General features: G+C 54.8%; 2 protein-coding genes across 2 annotated transcripts; both read right to left on the reverse strand.

Moving 5' to 3' along the window:
* Positions 1–4,430: 4,430 nt before the first annotated feature.
* Fscn1 (fascin actin-bundling protein 1) lies at positions 4,431–13,238 on the reverse strand. Its single transcript, XM_003470059.5, has 5 exons — positions 12,295–13,238; positions 6,862–7,018; positions 6,654–6,775; positions 6,285–6,452; positions 4,431–5,552 (listed from the first exon to the last, which is right to left on the reverse strand). Exons 1-5 carry the CDS (start codon positions 13,124–13,126, stop codon positions 5,350–5,352), a joined length of 1,482 nt encoding a protein of 493 aa, XP_003470107.1. The 5' UTR covers positions 13,127–13,238; the 3' UTR covers positions 4,431–5,349.
* A 27-nt stretch (positions 13,239–13,265) lies between these two features.
* Positions 13,266–14,029, reverse strand: LOC134472481 (uncharacterized). The gene is made up of 2 exons (XM_063234054.1): positions 13,724–14,029; positions 13,266–13,605 (listed from the first exon to the last, which is right to left on the reverse strand). The coding sequence occupies exons 1-2, from the start codon at positions 13,996–13,998 to the stop codon at positions 13,266–13,268; spliced, it is 615 nt and encodes a 204-aa protein (XP_063090124.1). The 5' UTR covers positions 13,999–14,029.
* Between the last annotated feature and the right edge of the window lie 7,967 nt (positions 14,030–21,996).

Raw genomic sequence — 21,996 nt, forward strand, 5'->3', positions numbered from 1 at the left:
GCCTGCCTAGTGGGTGCAGAGCTGGGGGCTGTGGGCAATGGCCCTGCTGCTGGGCAGGTGACTCAGTGGACCGACTTCGTCCACAGGCTGGGGCTGCTCACTTGCTGACTGGCCGCCGGCTTCCTTCACCTCCAGAGCCCCCACTCTCCCAGCATCCCCTGTAGGTCCTGCCCACGTAAACCCCCGGGTGCCCACTTCTACCCGCCGTGTACCAATGAAGCCCTCAGCCTGGAATGCTGGCTTGCTGCTGGGTCTCCAGCTCTGCAGTGCCCTGTGCGTGCACGACCTGAGTTTTCACATACGCCATTTCAGCTGCAGCCAGGCCTAGCTGTGCACCAGGGAAGCGGAGATTCGGCAGACTCTGAGTAAAAGGTGGGAGTTTATCCTCTCCGGCTCCCAGACGCTGGGGTCTGAGGTGGAGGATGGGGGCTGGTGGGTGTCAGCGGCCCCGCATCCTTGCCCTCTGTGTGTCCTTTTCGTACCCCTCTTGTTAGTGGGACCCCGGTTCTATGGACTGGGCCCCACCCTATGATTATTTTATTTGCAGTGGTGGGAGTCAAAGGCAGACCTCACACCTATCTCTACCACAGAGCTACCGCCCGGCCCCTGTGCCCTCATTTTACCCAAATCACCTCTTGAAGGACCCTGTCTCTAAGCATTCTCTCTTTCTTTTCTTTTTCTTTGTGTCCCCCCCAACCTTACTAGGGACTCAACCATGGCTTTGCAATGAGCTACATCTCCGGCTCATTTTATACTGTTTATTTTGAGACAGGGTCTCACCAAACCCCTAAATTGTCCAGGCCGAGCTGAAACTTGTAACTGTTCTGCCTCAGCCTCCCTTAAGGTTACAGAATAATTCCTTAATTAAAAATGGTCTGAGAACAGCATGGTGGTGCACACCTGAAATCCCAACACTCAGGAGGCTGAGGCAGGAGGATCACTGTGACTTCAAGGCCAGCCTGAACTGCAGAGTGAGACCCTGTCTCAAGAAGACCAAAAAAAAATAAAAATGGTCTGCAGTGGTGTAAGAACCCTAGACAAACTCACTCCCGGGGGGGAAGGACTGGGGTTGGGGCCGCCAGTGGTTCCTTTCTTCTCCTTCTTCTCCTCCCTCCTTTCTTCTCAGTACTGGAGATTGAACCCAGCACCTTCACACTGAGCTACATCCAGCCCTTCTTAATTTGTTTCCTATGGAGACAAGTTTTTTTTTTTTGTTTTGCTTTGTTTTGTTTTAATCAGTACCGGAGATTGAACTCACGACCGCCTGCTTGCAAGGCAGGTGCTTCTGCCGCTGAGCTAAATCCCCAGGCCCAAGGTTTTATTACTGTGCCCAGGCTGTCCTTGGGTTTGGAATCTTCCTGCTTCAGCCTTCCGCAGTGCTGGGAGGACCACGCCCTGCTCCGTGGATTTCTTCTACACCTTCCAGCGCCCTTTGGTTTTATGCCCTATTCGTTTTGGTCTTACTCTAAGATGGTAAGCAGGCCAACAGCTTCACTGCTAAGCAGGGGCTGCCGCTTGACGCCCTAGGGTCCCTGGAGGGGAGACTCTTTCCCGCCTGCCCCAGGGCCAGGCCTGCCCTCCCCAGTCTGGGGGGAGGGGTACCCACGCTCCTGCTGTCCTGAGGACCTGCTAAGGGGCCGGGGTTTCAGCCACGTGACCCCACCTGTTGCCTCTGCTCACAGTGTCCCCCAGGGGCTCAGCCCCTCCCCAGCCACACATTGGCTGAGGACCAGACAGGCAGAAACCCAGCCACCCTTTACCTAAAGACCGCGGCTGAGGCCCCAAGGGGCCTCATCAGCCCCTGCAAACCACCCCCTGAGGGAAGAGCGGCAGACTGGGGATGTCATACACTGGATTTTATTTCCAGACAGGCTCTCCCCAGGTGCCCAGGCCAGCCCCGAACTCTCATTCTTTCTGCCTGGGGGAACTGGGATTACAGGTGTCGCATTTCCACTTCTAAGAGTGGGTTGCACTCTGGAAAGCTGAGGCAGGAGGATCTCAAGTTCAAGACCAGCCTAAGGCAACTTAGCAACTTTAGTGACAGCCTATTTCTAAAAAATAAAAAAGGGGTCTGGGGATTTAGCTCAGCGGTATAAGCGCCTGCGAAGTGAGCTTGACATTGTGAGTTGATGCCCAGTACCAAAAAAATAAAAATAAAAAAGGGCTAGGGGTGTAACTCAGGAAGTCCTAGGTTCAACACCTAGTACCGCAAAAAAGAAAATAAAAGCGGTCAGCTCTTAGGGGCCAGAGTCTGGGATGTCCTCCCAGTGGTCCTCACAGGACAGTGGGGCAGGGGACTTGGGGGGATGGGGGCGTGGAGATTCCCGGGAAGCTCAAGGACTTCACCCCACTAGATTCCCCAGCAGGAGTCAAGGTAGCAGTGAGACACCCATGGAGGCAAAAGGGGGCCAGCGGAATGCGGGCTGTGTCCGCTCCTGGCCAGCCACGCCCTTGCTGCTATGGGGACTGCGCAGGCGCAGCGGAACAGCCTCCCGGCTCTCCAATGAACCCCACTGAACATTCACGCTAAGCTACAGCCTTGGGTCACTGGAGCCCTAGTCACACTGCCCAGGTGCCCCGTGTCAGCTTTCTCACCTGTGCAGTGGGAATGAGACTCTTGACACCCCACATGGCAGCTGGGAGGTGACCCAACTCAGCCAAACAACACAGGGGGCAGGGGCCAGGTTGACACCCAGGAGCCTGGCCAGTGCAGCTGAGGGCTTGGCTGGGGGTTCAGGAAGCTGGTGTCTGTGTGCGCCAGCGTGCACACGCCCACGCCTCTGTGCACACCTGCATACTGTGCTTTTACACGTGCGTGTGCCGGTTCACGAGAGTGTGTGACAGCCCACCCCGCACATGGCACGTCGGGCACTGCGAGGCAGCAGAGGAGACTCAGGCAGGAGTGGGAACTGGAGCCTCCCCACAACCACGGAGGCCGGAGGGACTCATCTCCAAGTGGCTCCGGGGAGTCACCCTGAGCCCCAAGCCTGGACCTCACCGTGACAACAGCCATCTGGCTCCCACCGCTTCCCTGAACGAGGGATGAGGGGCCTGGGCGCCCGAGGGTCCCTCTGCCTAGGGGATCATCTGTCCCTTTTCTGGGATCGCACCCTTCCTGAGAGACCTTGGAAAGACCTGGCCCTTCCCTTCATCACCCTGCCGCAAGGGACGCCTTCTCAGATCAAGGGACTCTGAACCAGCTGGTGGCTCCGCAGAGCAGGAGCAGGGGATAGAGCCCCAGGGTCATCGGCCAGGCAGAAATGGGCAGGATCCCCACCGCTGCCCCCACCAAGTTCAGAGTTTGGCTCCGCAGGACTCATTTGTTCCCAAGCGCCACTGAGATTTCTCTGGCTCTCAACAGGACTTCCACTGGGCAGGCCAGACCTGCGGGGAGCCAACCTTCTCTGTGGCCACCTGCCTGCCAGCCTGGGCCCGTGTCGTTACCCCCCCACCCCCGTCAATCTCTTATCCAGCCGCCAGGACTGCAGCGTGGACCGTCCCATGTCATCACTGGCAGCCAGTCAGCGTCTCAGCTGCGTCCCTCACCCTGACCCCTGGGCAGACAGGGCCTCCTAGGCCAGGAATAGCCAGCCGGCTCCACCCTTGTGTGTTGCTGCCCAGCAAAACTACTCTTCCTCAATTTTCCCTCTGAAAAATGGAGCCATAGGTGCCGTTGTGATGGTACGGGCTTGGAATCTCAGCACTGTAGGAGGCTGAAGCAGGAGGATGCAAACTGGACCCCAGCCTGGACAAATTACAGTAATTTAGCAAGACCTAGTCCCAATAAAAAAAAAAAAAAGGCTGGGATGTAGCAGGGGTTCTGGCCAACGCCTGCTCCCAGGGGACACCCTAGGTCCCCTTGGCTGAGGTCAGCCCCCGCCTGCCTGCACCCTCTCTGCAGGCTCCAAGATAACCCACCCAGTTGCCTCCCTCCAGGGTTTGGCCTCCAGGGACCCCAGTTTGTAGCTAGTGGGTGACAGAAGGATTGAGCCTCTGTGAACACCCCTTCCAGGCAGGGAAAGTGCAGCGCTGGCCAGAAGTGCCTGTGGTGGCCCATGCACACCTGTAATTCCAGAACTCTGGGAGGATGAGGCAGGAGGATCCCAAGTTCAAGTCAAGCCTGGGAAAATCAGCAATTTGGGAAGCTCTGGCTATGTAAAAAAAAATGGGCTGGATTCAATCCTATCCCCCTCACCCCCAAATTTTAAAAAAGCAACCCCTGTGCACAGAGCCACAGCAGAGGTAGGAGCCCAGCAGTTCATGTCCCCCGGCTTGCACTTCTCTACCATCCCAGGTGTGGGACACAGGGTCAGCACCACCCTGGGGCTGGCTCCTGCGCAGGCACAGACCCAGGCTCCAGGCAAGATCCCACCCAAGGTTCCCCCACCCCAGGCCCCTTATCGCTCCCAACACACACAGGCTGCTCCAAGGCCGCAGACTCAAGTTATTTATTTTGCTCTTTCCAGTTCGAAGCTACTATCATGGGCGCTGAGTTATACAAATGACACTTACAAAAAATAAAGAGACCAAGACACCCAGAGTGAGATGGACGGTGGGGGGGCTGGCAGGGCTGGCAGCCAGGAGGCTGAGGGAGACCCCAAGGTGCCCAGCTGGTACGGGGACACAGGCTCCATGGCACTCAGGAATCCAGGTGTCCGATCAGCCAGGAGCACCAATCCCAGCAGGGCTGGGGGTGGCAGGAGGACAGGAGGGGGCCAGCTGGGGAGGTGGGCACAGGTGCCAGGACCCCCAAGACCACTTACAAGTACAACCAGGCTTGCTGGGGTGCCTCCAGCAGTAACAATCCATTTAAAAAAAAAAAAAAAATACTGATTTGGTCGTTTTCCGCTTCCAGTCAGGCCAGGATGAAAGGAGACAGGAGAGGGCGGCCCCCACTCCTGCTGGAATGCGTGGGGGACTGCCCCAGTGGCTTCAGGCCAGGGAGCCCTGCAGGCCCCAGCAAGGAAGGTAGGAGAAGGGCTGGGATCCCGACAAGCACGCATGGCCCAGGGCTCCCTCCTGGTGCCAGTGAGGCAAGAGATTCCAGTTATGCGCCCCCTACCCCCAGGGGCTCAGCCACCTTCTCCTGGCCACTTCCAGGAAAATAAGGCTCAGAGTTGTCTGAGGTCAGAAGAAAAGAGGTGCCAGCCTCACCCCATGGCAGAGAAGAGGGCAGAGGGGCCTGACATGCCCCCAGGGAAGCGGCAGACCCACAGGGAGGGGGCACCCACGGGGCCACAGGTGGGGGCACCATTTTCTCTGGGGTTTCCAGTTTGAAAGGCAAGGGGCTGCCACCTGGCCGCCGGGGAGGAGGGTTAGCGGAGGGGACAGGGCCGCCGGGGCGGGGACCTAATACTCCCAGAGCGAGGCAGGGTCGACGGTCTCAGCGCAGGCCTTCAGGACCCCGGCGTGGTCCCCTTTCAGGTAGCGGCCACCCACCTTGATGGCCACCTTGTTGTAGTCGCAGAACTCGAAGAAGAAGTCCACTGGGGTATCGCTGCTGCTGGTGACCGAGGAGTCATTCCCCACCATCCAGTACTTGCCCGTCGAGTCTGGGGAGGGAGACCCCATCAGACCTTGCTCAGGACACCCCACCCAGCAGGGGCTTCCACCTCTTTCTCCTCCAGGGCCAAAGCCCCCTCCATGTACCCCCAGTGCCCACCAGCCATGCAGGTACATCAGTGGGGATTCTAGTCCTGGTCATTCTTTTTGCACTGTACTTATTTTTGTTGTTCATTCTTCTCGACACTGAGGACTGATCCCAGGGCCTTTGCACTGAATGACAAACCTTGTACATTTTTCATTTTATTCTGAGACAGGGTCCCGATAAATTGCCCAGGCTGGGCTTCAATTTATGACCCTCCTGTTTTAGCCACCACGGCACTGGGATGAAAGACTTCCAGATCCAGTCAAGCACCTCTGCACTGCTGGGATCCCCCACCTGGGTTTCTTTCGGTCCTTCCCTTCCACCCAGCCTCCTCAGTCTAGGGTAGGCCAGGTGACCACAGTGGACAGGGCTATTCCCATCTGGAGCTATACCTATCCCCTGGGGGCCTGGACTGGCCCTGGGCTGGGCCACAGAGGGGCAGGGCTGAGCCCCCAAAGCCAGGGGCGACCCAGAGCAGCCAGGCAGAACCTGCCTTTATTTTTATTTATCTATTTTTTTTTTTTTTTTTTTTTTTGTCTTTTTCATTTTTATCGGTACCGGGGATTGAACTCACAACCGCCTGCTTGCAAGGCAGGTGCTTATGCCGCTGAGCTAAATCCCCAGCCCCAGAACCTGCCTTTAATGTTGTAGGCGCCGTCGTTGAATTCCAGCTGGAAAACGTCGTAGCTGGAGCGATTGGCGTCCAGGGTGCCCGTGACCTTGCGGCAGCCGATGAACCCGTGCTCCCCTCGGAACACGATGATGGGGCGATTGATCAGCTTCATGAGGAAGAGCTCAGCGTCCCCTGTCCAGGATGAGGGAACAGTGAACCTTGAGGGCTGCAGGGTGGGGGCCTGGGCAGCCAGGGTATGGCTCAAGAGGGACAGTGCAGCCCGGGTAGGCGGCGTGTGGGGCCAGGCTGGGCGGATGCAGGTGGGGCTGGGCTGGGGCCTGGGGGTGTGGTGGCACCCAGGTGGCAGAGGTTTGGGGTCCCCATGGCGGCTACCTGCAGTCTCCACTGAAGCGGCCAGCTGCCCGTTCTTCTTGGCGGTCACAAACTTGCCATTGGATGCCCGTAGTGTGATACGCCGGTCACGCCACTCAATGTCAAAGTAGCAGCTGGCATTCCTGGAGGTGGCAGGAGAGGGTCAGGGGGCTGCCTGGTCTCCAGAAAGGGCCAGGCTGAACCAGGAGCAGGGTGGCGGGGCACTCACTTGGTGGATGCGGTGGATTGCACACCCCCGGTGGCTGTGAGCGTCCAGTATTTGCCCGTGTAGGTGCGGAAGGCGCACTTCCGAGTGTCACGGTCGATCTCTAGCTGGAAGGTCTCCTGGTCAGTCTCCTCATCCTGGTTGGCCGACAGGTCCATACCTGCAAGAGGGAGCTGCGCTGGTACAGAGAACTGAGTCACCAGGTTCTGGCAGACCATGGTCCTGCCCCACATGTGGGGACACTACAGGGACCCCAGTGTGCAGCTCAGAGTCCTCAGCCAGCACAGCAGGGCTGCACCAGGACTCCATTCCAGAGTCCCAGCAGCCGCCGGTCACCGTGTGGGACAGGAGAAGAAATACCTCGGGGGTTGGGGCTGCTTAGCCAGAGAGGTGCCAGGTATGGCGGTACACACACATAATCCCAGCACCTGGGAGGCTGAGGCAGAAGGACTGCTTCAAGTTTGGTGCCAACGTGGGCTGCAAAGTGAGTTAAAGGCCAGCCTGAACTACAGAATGAGATTTGCCTGGCAAGTGCTAGGTCAAGTTAGATCCCCAGTACCAAAAAGAAAAAAAAAAGCTGTGCCAGCTAGGGAAGTTGGCACAGGCCTTAATTCCGAACTGTGGGAGGCTGCGGCAGGAGGATTGCAAGTTGGAGCCTAGCTTGGGCAACTTAAGACTCAGTCTTAAATGAAAAAAATGCACTGGGGATGTAACTCAGTGTGGGGACCTTGGATTTAATCTCCAGTACCACGAAAAAGTAAACAAAGTAATGCTTTCCAACAAACCAACGACAGAGCCCTCCTGGAACCAGGTGGGGAGACCCCTAAGGTGGCCTCTGGGGTGTGATACTAAAGATCAGCTATTGTTCATTTACATGGTGGTTATGTAAAAGCTGGCCTTGTTTTTTAGGCACAGATGGATAAAACGCCCCGGTGTCAGGGATTTGCTTTAAATACCACCACAGCCACCGCCCAAAGCCACAGATGGAGGGATGTCGGCGAATGGCGGCGCACGGGGTTCGGAACACGGGGGCCCCTTCCATCTCCTTCCTGCTGCTGTGAAGGTGTGAAAGTGAAGCAGGAAAAAAAAGAAAGAAAGAAAGAAAGTGAAGCAGGAGCATGCGTGTTCCTTTCAGAAAATCCGGAAAAGTCATGGAAGTTTACGCCGAGTCAGATGCACCCCGCCCGCAGGGAGCACCCCCGGCTCTTCCGTGTTTGCTTGGTCTCTGCCCAGATGTGCACCTGCACTCTGTACCACCTGTACACCTTCCCACATCACAGAATAACCCATGGAGCAGCGATGGCGCCGAGAACTGAACCTGCGGTCTTCAGGCTGAGCCACATCCCCAGCCCCTTCCTGTTTTAAACTGAGCTTGAGTATCACTAAGTGATTAAAGTGCCCAGGCTGGGCTTGAACCTGTGATCGTCCCGCCTCACCCTCACAGAGCGACAGGGTCACAGGCGTACAATGCCATGCCTGGCCCAGCCCTGCAGTTCTGTGGGCTCTCTGGTTCTGGAGGAACAAATCCGCACCCCCCCCCCAGGTCACCATACCTGCAGACACCTGATCTGTCCCTTTGTGAAGCAGCCGCCCCCCCCCAGAGGACAGGAAAGCTGGCAGCCGGTGAAGCCCACAGCCCCAGGACTCAGGAGTCTGGAGGACGCTGGCACCTCCTAACCCAACTGCGCCCCACACATCAGTGCCTGGGCTGTGCAGCAGGGGTGAGGTGACCCCGGTTGTGCAGCGGGTCTGAAGGAGGAACCCCGGGGAACACCACACTCCATCTTCCCACCCAGCCTCCTGCCTGTGCCTCTGGGACACCAAGGCAGTGCCCAGGGCGCAGTTCCCACCGGGGTTCCTCATCTCAACAGGCAGAGGGCCTGTTAAGACAGAAGGAAAAACCCCTTAGGACCACCCCAGCAGTGCGACAGAAGAGCCCAAGCACCCCAGGAAAAGGAGCCTGGGGCGGGGAAGGAGGATGTGCAGGGAAAGAAGCCAGCCTCCAGCCCCCTTGCAGATAACTGCAGGACTGAAGCAGAAGCAGGAGGCCCGTCTCCATTTGTGGGTTTTTCTTTTTATTTTTCTGGCTTCATTTTTTAATTTTGAGACGGGGTGTCGCTAAATGGCCCAGGCTGGCCTCAAGCCTGAGACCCTCCTGCCTCAGCCCCCTGAAGAACTGGGATGACAAACAGACATCAAAGTGCCTGGCTCTGCATGAGGCTTCTGGTAGCTGAGCTCTGGTAACTCAGAGTGGTGACAACCGGGTGGCATCAGCTTCACTCCGCCAGCCACTGTGTGACATTAACGCCTCGGCCATCTTCCCAGGCAGAACATGACCGCAGCCATCTGCCCAGCTCCTCAGCCCCCAACCTGTTGTGTCCAGTCCTGGAACCGGTCGGAAGAAGCCCTCAGCCAGGCAGCAGCAGGCCCAGCGACCTCACCCCGCCAGCCTGCGCCCCACCTGTGACAGCCAGGCTCTCCTCGCGCCCCGCCTCACAGCCCGCCTGAGAGGCCACCCGCCAGCCTCCAGCCTCTAATTGGAGCCTGTTACCATGGGAACAGGTTTTCTGCGGGATTTGTCTTTTCATCCACAGCAGCACAGAAAACCTGAGTCACAGGCTGAGGAGTCTGGCAGCCGGGACGCGGGGGCTCCAGCGGGGCAGAGGAGGGGCGCGCCTCCGCCCCTCCAGATCCCTGAGCCCCGCGGTCTTCCAGCTTCTGCGGTCTTACAGCTTCTTTCCGAGGAGCTGGGAGGGGGCACCGGCGCGCGCACACCCCTTTTGTCTTTCCCAGTCCCCGGCCCCTCATATTTCCCAAATTCCCCTGGCTTGCTGAGAATAGGTGCCCTCCAACATAGCCCACCCCATCTAGGGGAGGGGGCTTGGAATCATCTGCAGCCTCACCTCATCCACTTCTTTCTAGCCAGCTCTTAAAACTATCGAGTCACTGCCAATTCCTCCTCCTCCGTGCTCAAACACATCATTGGAGGCCTAAGGAGAACTCTTAGACATTCTGCAAAGCCCAGGCTGTGCAGCCTCTCTGCAGCCAGTTACTCTAGGAGTGACTATAAGGAGACCCCGCCTGGGTAAGGAGTGCTCCTTGGGCCGACCCACTGAAGGTGAGCCCCCCCACCCACCCCACCCCCGACACACAGCCTGGGGCAAACGGATGTGTGCACTTTACAGATGGGGAAACTGTGGCTGAAGAGCCGGCAGCCTCTGTAGGGAGCACCCCTCCCCCACCAGGCCCTGCCGGCAAGGGGGCAGATTCAGGTCGCTAGTCCGGTGGGAGGAGATCCCAGGTCCCTCCTTCTTCCGGCTGGAAGAGCCCAAGGCCTTCAGCGGAAAGGGCCCGCCCCATGCCACGCAGGCCTGGCCTCCAGCCACGCCCTATGCCCCACCCCACACCAGGAGCCGGCGCCTTCCCCAAGCCCTTTAATCTCCGGGATGAGCCAACTCTGACAGGCTCCAGTTTCCGACTCCTCCTGCTCCATCAGCCTGAATCACAACCTGGCGCCCCAGTGAGCTTCACTAAACACGGCATCTGCCTAGGCTCACCGCCAAAACACCCTCAGGCGCCCAGCTCTTGCTGTCCAGTCCTATGCTGTCCTGTTCCAACGACCCAGGCCCAGGACAGCAGGATCTGGACAGGGCCGTGAGACCTATCTCTGGGTCAGAGTAGTGCCTTACTGAGTTGCCCTGTGGGGCCCTTCAGTCCCATCCCCCAGCCTCAAATTCTTCCCAGGCATACTGGATTTCTCTGGCCTTGGTCACCTCAGGGCCTTTGCACAACCTGTTTCCACTACCTTCAACACCATTCCACATGGTGTTACTTTCTAGTCTCCATTCAGGTCAGCTCAGGAGTCCTCCTCAGAAAGGTGCCCACCTTAACTAATCTGGGGTCCCAATCGTGCACCCTCACTCTTTCCTTGATACCTCAATCAAATTCCCAAAACAGTGCAAGCCCTCCTTGTTCACCACTCATCTCAGCACGTCTTCAATGCCTGCTGAGCATGTGGGAATTTCACCCCACCCAGCAGAATTCAGTCAGGCAGAGGGAGGTGACGGGCACCAAGGCAGCCAGCCAGAGCCCACTCCCGAGTCCTGAACACACGGCTTCCTGCATGCTCTGTACTCGCTACGTAACCTGAGGCAAGACCCTCCGCTTCTGTGGGCCTTCACTCAGCAAGTGACCGCCCCACCCCACCCCCGCGCGTGCGCGTCCACTGCCATGGGATTTCAGAGGTCTCTTTGGGAGGGTAGGGGGCCACTGACCCGGCACGTGTCCAAATTCCCCAGGGCCCGGGGACCCAGCCTCCCATGACGGGGGCAAGACCCTCACAGGCCCCTCCAGGGGCGCCTCCAGCTGCAAACAGCCTCTAAGCTCCGGAGGAAGGGCCGCCGCCAGAGAGGCGGAGAATCCGGCGCAGGCAGGGGCTCCCGCTCTGGCGCACAGGACGGTCGGAAATGGCCCGTCGGTGGGAGGCCCTGAAGAGGTGGATCGGGTTGCAACTGATTGTTCCCGGCCAGGCCCCGGGGACGGGTTGACTCGAGGGTAGGGGCTCCCCGGGGAAACGTGCTGGGGTCTCCGGGCGCGCGACAAGGCCGCCCTTGGACCCCTGCAGCCGCAGGGCGTTGGGCGCGGAGGGAGGCGTGCGGTGAGCGCAGAGAGGACGCGGGGCGGAGTGCCTGGCGCGTCGCCATCCTCGCCACGCTGCCGCCCAGCAGCGGCGCGCAGGGGGAGGCCACCTCCAGAAGATCCTGGGCCAGGGGCACCACCGAGTGGGGCGTGGGGGCCTCCTCTTCCCCCCAGGCCCGGACCGACCCTCCCCCGCCCCGCCGCATCTGGCTTTCCCATCTGCAGGGACCGAGCAGGACAAAGGGGGCGAGGGAGGGCCCAGCGGCGGCGACCCGCCCCCTGCTCACAAAAGGCCGCGGCCTCGCGCGCGGGGCGGGGGAGACCAGGCACTCAGAGCCCCCTCTCCCGCCGCCCCGCAAGGAGAGGCGCGCTTGGGCTAACGCACGGGGTGGGTGGTGGCGGCGCACTGGACGCGATCAGAAGTCCCCTAACGTCCCCCACCTAGTCAGCCTGGGGTGGACGCCCGGTCCCAGTGGTGGCCATTGCCTCCGCTGCTAGGCTAAAGGCCCGCTGAAAGACGGACGGCCACAAGGGATTGGGCGAGGGGCACCCCCTCCCCAAGAGCCGGGTGTAAGGAAAACTCAGACTCCGTGGGTTGTGGCACTATGGTGATTCTGAGCTGGGTCTCGGGGGCCCAGGGATCCCAACCCGTGGCAAGGCGGGGTGGCCTGTGCGCCTAATGGGGGCGCAAGGGACACTGAGGGCCGCAGCGGCGCTGCGGGCGAAAAAAGGGCGGGAGGCTGCGAGAATGCGCTTTGTGCACGGCCCAGAAGACGCGCGGGGCGGTGTCCCACTCACCCTGGCGCGTGGACACATTCCTCTCGTTGGCCGCCTGCAGCACGACCTGGGCGCAGCTCTGCTCCAGGGCGAAGAGCTCGTCCTTGCCAACCTTGGTGGCCTTGCCCGCCTTGAGCGTGCCGCTGGGCCCTGACGGTGCCAGGTAGCGGCCCTCGAAGTCGCGGAAGGCCACCTTGCCGGAGCGGAACTCCAGCGTGTAGCCAGTGGCGGGCTCGGGGCGGGCCACCAGGCGGCCGTCGTGGCGCAGGAAGCGGTGGTCGGCGGTCTGCACGCTGTAGCGCTGGTCCTGGAAAGCCAGCGTGATGAGCGAGTCGACGCCCCAGGGCACGTCGCGGTCCACCGCGATCTCGTCGGCCGGCCGGGCGCTCAGGTGCGCGTAGCGCTTGCGGGTCAGGCTATATATGTTAACCTGCGGGTGCATGGCGATGTGCACGCTCCACTTCTCGGCCGGGGACACGGTCTGAGCGAAGCACGACAGGCGGTCCTCGGTGCCGCCAAAGTAGCGCCTGTGCGCCTCGGACTGCAGCGACCAGCGGCCGTCGTCGTGCGCCACGATGAGGAAGCGGCAGTCGGGGCCGGGCACCTCGCGCTCGCAGGTCACGTTGCCGTCCTTGTCGGCCGCCAGGTAGCGGCCCAGGTGGCTGCGCAGGCACACAGCCGCGCTGCCCGCCTCGTCGGGGGGCTGCTCCAGCGTCCAGATCTGCTTCTTCTTCAGGCTGCTGGCCGACGCGTTCACCTTGAACCCGAACGCCTCGGCAGTCAGGTACTTGTTGCTGCAGTTGATGAGGCCGAACTGGATCTGCACCGCCTCGGCCGTGCCGTTGGCGGTCATGGTGGCGGCCCGGAGGTGGGTGGCGGTCCCCCGCGGCGGCGCCCAGCTCCTTTGTTCGCGGCCCTACCCGCGCGCGCTCCCTCCGCAGCGCTCCACAAAGCCGGCCCGTGGCGCCCGGGGTTTTATAGGCGGAGTGACGTCACCCGCGAGGCCCCGCCCCTCCGGGGCTGGGGGAAGCGGCAGAGCTGGGTGAGCTCGGAGGGCCGGGTGGGGCGCGGTCCTGGGGGTCCCGAGGCTTCTCTGAGTCCCCAGCATCCCCCTGCGCGTGCACCGCGGGCTCCCGCAGCTCCACACCTCCGCCCGCCCCCCGCGGGGCCGTCGCCCCACCCCCACTCCTGAGGACAACCACAGCCATGCGGCCCCCATACTGGGAGGAAGAGCCGGGTTGGAGAGGACCAAAGCCGAAGATCACGGTGCTGAATCGGCTCTGGGTGGAAGCAGAGCGCGGGTTGCCCCAGCTGGTGGCCTTGGAGCAGAGTCTGCAGGGAGCAAAGCCTCGGAAGAAGAGTTGAGCTCGCTAGGTGGGGAGTGGGAAGGGCTCAAGCTGGGGAGAGGCCTGCAGACCCCATACCCCAGCCTTCCCTGCCGCTGTGGTACCTTCCTTCCTTGTAGGCCGTCATCCCTGGAGGCCAGCAACCGGCTAGCCAGATGGCCTCAGTGAGAAGGGCACATTCGGTGCCCAGTGTCCCCATTCTGGTGATGCACAGGCCACCAGGCCATGACCTGCAGGGCAGGAATTCCGTGGCCCATTTAGGAAGGATCTTGGGCCACCCAGGCCACATGGACCAAGCAGAGCCCAGACTCTTCCTGCCCCAAAATGCCATCTGCAGGGGTGTAAGCCTGGCTGTAGCCCCCATTGTTAGGATTCCCATTGTCCCTCTCCTGGCTCAGGGGTGACATCCCTACAAACAGCACCTCCCACCCACCACCCACCCCATCTCGGAACACTTCCCTTTTCAGAGCCTCTAGAAAGGCCAGGACTTTTCCTGCAACATTCCCCACATGCCGGGCAGGCCCCAGAATGCCAGTGTGACCACAGGCTGCCCACAGGATCTGGGCTGGGGGCCCTCTGCAGCCACAGGCCAGGGCTCTGAACTGGCCAGTCCTCAGCTGGCCTTCCGAGCCACCTCTCCTGGCAGCAGCTCCTGCAGGGATGTCCCAGAAAGAGTGCAAATACCGTTACCTTCCCTCTTGCCGTCAGACAGACTAGTTGGGCTTTGAGCCCCAGTGGAAGCGCCCAGAGAGCAGCCTCTCCCACGATCCCACCGTGCACCTGGGAAATCAACAATTGGTTCCTTCAGTTGGAAGTGAAGGCACACACCTGTAATCCCAGCAGGAAGTCAGAGAGGCTGAAGCAGAAGAATCCCAAGTTCAAGCATACAGTGAGACACTGTCTAAAAAATAGAATGGGGTTAGTGCAAAGGTCCCTGAGGCTGGTGGTGGGGTGGCATGGCTGGTACCTGCCTTCTTGTAATCCACAAATGAGCCCCCAAGCTCGAGTTCAAAAAATGAGGCAAAAACCCCAAGCTCGAGTTCAAAAAATGAGGCAAAAACATTTTAAAAAGCAGCGCTGATTTATTACATCCTGAGCCCAGCGACACAGTGCAGTTGGAGATTGCAAAAGGTGTGTATGTCATTCCTCTGTACTTGCCGCCCTTCAGTATATATCACAGCTCACAAAGTAAAGGTTATGGGCGTGGATCAGGAAATGAGAAAATCCTTGACCCACTAAGGGTGAGCAAGACCTTTGTTTCCCTTAGGAGAGGACAGAGAAGTCTCACAGGAATTTACAATTCTTTACAGAGGAGAGCATATGATTAACATATCAATTAGGTCACCCAGAGGAAAAAAAATACGCATATAGAACAGTAAGCCACATTACAGGTATTTTGGTGTAATAGAAATATAACAAAGCTTTTTGCTAGTGTACAACATTCCCCACTGATTTTTAGTTAGTCAAATCATTGACTCATAGGTATCTGTTTATAACCTTGCATCTGTTTATAACCTCTTTAAAATCATAAGCTTTTAAGATCTTTGACATAGTTTATCAACTTGTTTACAACTCAAGGCCCAGGGCTGGAGGTTTAGCTCAGCGGCATAAGCGCCTACCTTGCAAGCAGGCAGACGTGAGTTTGATCCCTGGTACCAATAAAAAGGAAAAAGACAAAAAAAAAAAAAAAAATTCAAGGCCCAATAGGAGGATTAGCAAAGGTCTTGCAGCTGTCATTATTAAAACTGTTCATCATATAAGTAACAGTTTTTTTTCTAAAGTCAGACAGAGGCCTCCTTGGGGTCTCTACAAGGGAGAACACAAGATTATCAGTTACATTTGGCAGTCTTAAGCTTTAAAGAGTCCTTGGAGGGAACGACAGTCTACTTACCATAGATTGATTGCCTTCAGAAGCTGGGATTTGGGAATGATGGATCTAGGCAGGCTTTCCGGCTACTTTGATAGTCCATTGCGGCTCAAGAGATTTACGGTGACGTCTCTTGATAAGGACCGGTGTCTAGGCTCCACAGCAAGGTGTTTGTCCTCACAGTGGGCAGCAGGTGGAGGAATGTTGGCTGAAAAGTCTGGGGGGACTTAATAAGATCTTGATTAGCTGAATCAGCTGATTATTTTTTAGAAACCTTAAGGATAAGAGGAAGAGGTCTCCCATACAAAGCCTCAAAAGGGGAAATACGTGCAACATAGGGGGTATATTGCACACGCAAAAGAGCAAAAGGAAAGAGACTCACCCAGTTCTCACCAGTTTTTAAGGCCATTAGTAATTATTGTCTTTAAAATCTGACTTCTCTTTTTCACTTGTCCTGAACTTTGAGGCCGGTAAGCACAATGGAGTTTCCAATTGATCTGTAAAGCTTAGGTTAGTTTTTGAGTTATGTGAGCTATAAAAACCGGGCCATTGGGGCTGGGGATTTAGCTCAGCGGCATAAGTGCCTGCCTTGCAAGCAGGTAGTCGTGAGTTTGATCCCTGGTACCAATAAAAAGGGAAAAGACAAAAAAAAATTTAAAAAGCCGGGCCATTGTCAGACCCCACAGATAAAAAGGAGGCCAAACCAGGGAAATTGTTATCAGGGCTGACTCAGACTTAATAGGCAAAGTTTTAACCCATTCTATCTTTTTTTTTTTTTACTGGTACCAGGGATTGAACTCACGACCACAGGCTTGCAAGGCAGGCACTTACACCACTGTGCTAAATCCCCAGCCCCCCATCTATTATTATTAATAAGTACTTATTTCCTTGAAGTCTAGGCTTAATGTTCTCTAGGCATAGTCTCACGTAGCGAGTGGTTTCTATTTGTTGCAGTTGTTTTGGGTTCCAATTGGCACTGAGGGCATCTGAGGCTCACAGATTGGGCGAGCTTTGATAATTGAGGAATAAAGAAACGTTCCCGAAAAAGGGCAGCTAGTTTTGATCCTCCTAGGTGGGTGGATTGATGGGCTTGTTGGATAAGTTCGTGACCCAATGCCTTAGGGAGGAGGATTCAGTTGTCTGGAAGTTGGTACCAGCCTCCAGAGACATTAGGCTTTGCTTGAAGCTGCACAGCTAGATGCAAAGTCTCTTTGAGTATAGACAGGTTCTGACAGAGTAGAGGGAACCAGCAGTAGAGTTGGGACTGTCTTAATCCCCACTGATTTTATAGCTGCCTTTCAGGCAGTGATGTCTGCCAAGTTATTCCCCCGTATAACAAGATCATCTTCTGTCTGATGGGCTCTACAATGGATAATAGCCACTTTTCTTGGCATCCAGATGGCTGCAAACAAACCTAAAATTTGGGGAGCATTTTTAATCCTTTGGCCCCCAGAAGTCAATAATCCCCATTCCTGGTAAATAGTCCCATGAACGTGGGCAGTAGCAAACACATACTTTGACAACTTGAGGCCTCAGTGAGGGCAATGAGTTCAGCCCGTTGGGCCGATGTTTCCAGCTCCAGTGTTGGTTCCCATAGAATCTGAGAGTCTGGGGACTGGGGATTTAGCTCAGCGGCATGAGCGCCTGCCTTGTAAGCAGGCAGTCGTGAGTTCGATCCCCGGTACCGATAAAAACGAAAAAGACAAAAAAAAAAAAGAATCTGAGAGTCTGTGGTAACGGCAGCTCTCAAGACTCACTTACCTTGATAGATGTAACTGTTTCCATCGGAGAAATACAAAGGAACTCTGAATAGTGGCTCATCTGTTAAGTCTGGTCCCCAATACACTCGTGGAAGGGCAAGGAGGGGCATCATCAGGCAGCAGAGTAGCAGAGTTTGAAGATCTGTCCCCTTGAAATTGATGGTAATCAGATCAAGAGGTAATGTTGGATAATGCATGACTTGGGAATTGGGCAGCCATCGGTCCCGCGGAGCCTTGATCTCCAGCGAATAGGAGGGGACAATTAAGAGTTTCTGTCTAAAAGTCAATTTTTAAGCCTCTTTTACCAGGAGGGTCACTGAGGAAATCACCCACAGACAGGGTGGCCATCCGGCTGTTACATAATCAAGTCTCTTGGAAAAATAGGCAACAGGCCTCTGTCAGGGTCTCAAACTCTGGATCAGTCCTGTGGCTCCTGGAAATTTTTGCACTTGCCTTTAGTCACAGGGACTGGAATCTGTTGGATGGCTTGCATCCGCTGGGAGGAAAGAGTCTTATTTTTCTTTATGGTGAATCCAACAACCAATGTATTTTTTTCTGCCCAGCAGGAACCTCTAAAAGCCTGGTCTTTAGGATCCTCTCGGTTGTCAAATATCTTTTAAGCATCCTCTAATAACTGACTGAAGGACATTCCCTCAAATCTCTCAAACTTTTGCAATTTTTGCTCAATATCAGGGGCTGCCTAGGTTACAAATGCAATATTAATAGCCTTGCATTTTTAGGTGCTATCAGTATATAAATGTGATAGGCCTTTTGCAATCTTTTCAGAAAACCCTAAAGGAGACTTATTAGCCAATTGTCTCACCTCTGCTATCTTGAGCAACTGATGGGTTTTCTGGGGTGCCCTAATGGCTACCGAGAATAACTGGTGATATTGGGGAACCTCCTTACCTCTGGTTGTTCAATCAGGGTGGGACAAAAGAAAAACATGGTTCTGGCATTCCGGATCAGAGGGCAGGCTTCATCTGGATGGCATACTGCTTTTTTTGTCCCAGGGTGCCACGTGGCAGGCCATTGTTTTACTGAAATTACATACTTAACAAAAAGGGCTTTTTCATAGGTAAAAAAATTAATTGTGCCACATAATCTCCCAGATGTCCACAGCACATGCAGGAACTTGTATTTTATCTCTGTAATCACCAATCACATTAGGCACAATAGTTATTTCTTTTAAATTTAGATCGGCTTTTTCCAGTACAAGACAAATTGTTTCTTTTTCTCTTTTTTCCCCCACAATCAAAATCTCAACTCTGTCTTTACAATCTATAACATTTCTGGAAATTCCCCTACCCCAAACTCACAGTATTGCAAATTATCCTGTTGGCTCTTTGCTCTTGATTTGTAACATAAAGCTGGGCTAAGAGCCCCCAACAATAGCCATGCTACAGAAAGCATTTTTTTTCTTTACATTTTTACTTTAAGATAAAACCACCCTTTTTTTTACTTATTACCAGCCAATTACTTTTTCTCTTGCTTTTTAGACAACAGTAAACCTTTAATAAAGTCCTTGAAATGACCTTTTTAGTAGTCTAAAACATATTTAATCATTTTATGTCTTTTTACCCCATTAAAATGCTACATTTTAAAAAATTGTACCCTTTTTAACTGGCTCAATTACAGTATGACCTGTTTTTTACTTGGTAAAGTTAATATGATTTTTAAAAACCATAAATATACATATATATGTGTACATATATTCACATGTTAACCAGAAAGAAAAATACTTTTTAAAAAGGCATGTGGAGGTTGCAAGTAATCAGTTGAGGACTAAAACATTAAACAAGGCGCCACAAAAGACCAACATTAAAGACACAACCAAAGGTTGTTTTCTGCACAGTTTGGTGAGCTAAAGGAAATAATTTTCATTATGAACCTTGAGTCCAATGAGCCACCTGGATCCTGCAACAGAAATAGGCAATGAGCCCCTAAGTTAGTAACAAATTCAACAAGTTCAAATGGGCAAAAAAAACACACCAAATTTAGTAACATTCAAACAGGCAGACAGTTCCAAAGTACAAAAACACTGAACATAAATACACACGGGCAAAAGGCCCCAAGTTACGGATGGGCCGAAGCCCCAAATGGGCCAAAACCACACACATGGGCCGAAGACCCACATTACAAATGGGCAATAGCCCCCCCCCCCATTCCGGTACAGAAGGAGCCCTAGCTCATCTGCGGTCATTGTGCACATCCAATTACAAAGGGGCAAAAACCCTCACATGAGCCAAAGCCCAAACAAAGTTACGACCCCAAAAGCCCTAAAATACAAAAGGGGGAAAAAGGCCCCCAGAAGTTGTCTCATTTTATCTGCAATTTTAAATGTGTGCACTCAGATTACAAACAGGCAAAAAAAAAATCCCAAATACTTACAGATGTTTAGCTTATTATCAGTGAAAAAATAATTTGGGAAGGTTCCCCCATTAATCCCGGACGAGCCCCCAAATCTTGTAATCCACAAACGAGCCCCCAAGCTCAAGTTCAAAAAATGAGGCAAAAACATATTTTAAAAAGCAGCGCTGATTTATTTTATCCTGGGCCCAGTGACACAGTGCAGTTGGAGATTGCAAAAGCTGTGTGTGTCATTTCTGTACACTTGCCGCTCTTCAGTATATGTCACAGCTCACAAAGTAAAGGTTATGGGCGTGGATCAGGAAATGAGAAAATCCTTGATCCACTAAGGAGTGAGGAAGACCTTTATTTCCCTTAGGAGAGGACAGAGAAGTCTCACAGGAATTTACAATTTTTTACAGAGGAGAGCATTGATTAACATATCAATTAGGTCACCCAGAGGAAAAGAAACACGCATATAGAACAGTAGGCCACATTTCAGGTATTTTGGTATAATACAAATATAATGAAGCTTTTTGCTAGTGTACAACAGCCCTCTGGTGTCTGTTGGTGGCACGTGCTGCAGCTGTGCTGCTTGGGGACCAGGGTGGCAGTGGACAGGCATCTCCAGGAGACCCTTGGATGGGAAGAATGCGGGTGTGGTGGGCACGGGAGGCATCTGGGCTGGAGCGTGGACTTTGGGTCCAGACTCACATCTCTGCCATTCACATGTTTTGAAAAGGTCCTAAAAAAGATTCCTGTCTTTGGGGAACAGGGGAGGGGTCCACAGGGTTTACAGACAGAAGCCTGGGCTGGGAAGAGGTCTAGGAACCTGGGACTCAGTGGTCCGGCTGGGAGGCTCTTGGGCAAGCCAGAGCAAGTTGGTGACTCCATCAGCAGTTAAACCAGGCCTTGGTGAGCACAGGGCTCAATAAATGCCAGCTGTCTGGTTATTCACCGAACTGTCCCCAGGGGGCCCAGGATACAGTCTACTCCAAATTTTAGGATTAGTGGGGAGGAACAGGCATCAAGCTTTCTGCCTACTTGGGTTTTGGTTTTTTTTTAATGCAGAAAATTGAACTCAGGACCCTGTGCTTGTGCTGCTGAGCTATATCCCCGGCCCTCTGCCTATTTGTTGACTAAATAAAAATCAAGCCAGGCATGGTGGCACACACCTGTCATCCCAGTACTCTGGGAGGCTGAGATAGGAGGACGGCAAATTTGAGCCCAGCCTGAGCAAAACTTCGTGTTGAAATAAAAGAATTAAAATAAAAAGGCTACAGATGTATGTAGCTCCATGCAAAAGGGTTCAAATCCTGGCAGTGGGGGGAGGGGTAGTGGAGTGATGGGGGAGGGGTGGGGAGCGGAGACCTTGGATTCCCCGGGGATGATTTCAGTTTGGGTGAACAAAACAAAACTTAGATGCTGGGGGAAACCCAGCCTGGGACTCACGGGGGAGGCAGTGTGGAGGATCGAGGTTAACTTCAGCAGATACGCAAGCAAAGCTTTATTCCTCTCATTTCCATGTTTTCCTTGGGGATAGACAACACATCTGCACAGTTTGAGGATCAAAGGCCATCAAAAGACCTTCATCCACCCGGTTCCCACCCCACCCCTCTGACTGTGCTGAGAGCTATTCTTCAAATCAAGAAAAGCAAACATGAGCATACATTCAACTCTGCTTGGTCTTACTTTGTTTTATTTTCCTGGGGTTCTGGGAGCTGAACCCAGGGCCTTCGCACTGACCGACATCCACAGCCCTTTTTCATTTCTTGTTTTGAGACAGAGTTTTGCTAAAGAGAAAACTGGGCATGGTGCTGCATGCCTGTAACCTCAGTCCTCTGAGATGCTGAGGCAGGAGAATCCCAATTTCAAGCCCAACCTGGGCAACTCAACAAACTGCCTCGACCCAGGCTTAAAAATTAAAATTTAGAGGGGCTGGGGATTTAGCTCAGCGGCATAAGCGCCTGCCTTGCAAGCAGGCAGTCGTGAGTTCCATCCCCTGTACCGATAAAAAGGAGAAAGACAAAAAAAAATTAAAATTTAGAAAAATGTTGGGGATATAGCTGAGTGCAAAGACCCTGGGTTCAATCTATACTTACACACACACACACACACACACACACACACACACACACACACACACAGAGGCCTTCCTGCTCCACACCCACTTTGGCTGCACGCCATTCCTGGGGCTCTTGGTGTCCAGTGCAGGGGAGCCGCCTGCCCCTCAGCAGGTCACAAAGCTCTTTGTGCAGGCCCCTCCCAGGCCCCCCTGGGGCATGATGAGGACGCAGTGTCCCGTGGGAAACCAGCTGCCACCTGAGCCACCAGGAAGAAGGGCATGGCAAGGAACAGGCCAGCCTGAGCTGCACACACTGGAGGCCACGAGGAAGGACTG

This window comes from Cavia porcellus, unplaced genomic scaffold, assembly GCF_034190915.1.
Source record: "Cavia porcellus strain 051 isolate PalLab524CR breed Dunkin Hartley unplaced genomic scaffold, mCavPor4.1 scaffold_23, whole genome shotgun sequence".
NCBI lineage: Eukaryota > Metazoa > Chordata > Mammalia > Rodentia > Caviidae > Cavia > Cavia porcellus.

Bases quoted from the DNA above. Each gene is read 5' to 3' on its own strand.
- Fscn1 (XM_003470059.5), bottom strand. From the start codon at position 13,126: ATGACCGCCAACGGCACGGCCGAGGCGGTGCAGATCCAGTTCGGCCTC. The intron at 7,019-12,294 runs GTGAGTGGGACA...TCCCTCTTGCAG, and splicing joins GAATGTGTCCACGCGCCAGG to GTATGGACCTGTCGGCCAAC. The intron at 6,776-6,861 runs GTGAGTGCCCCG...TGCCACCTCCAG, and splicing joins CAATCCACCGCATCCACCAA to GAATGCCAGCTGCTACTTTG.
- LOC134472481 (XM_063234054.1), bottom strand. From the start codon at position 13,998: ATGGGAATCCTAACAATGGGGGCTACAGCCAGGCTTACACCCCTGCAG. The intron at 13,606-13,723 runs GTACCACAGCGG...TGCTCCCTGCAG, and splicing joins ACGGCCTACAAGGAAGGAAG to ACTCTGCTCCAAGGCCACCA.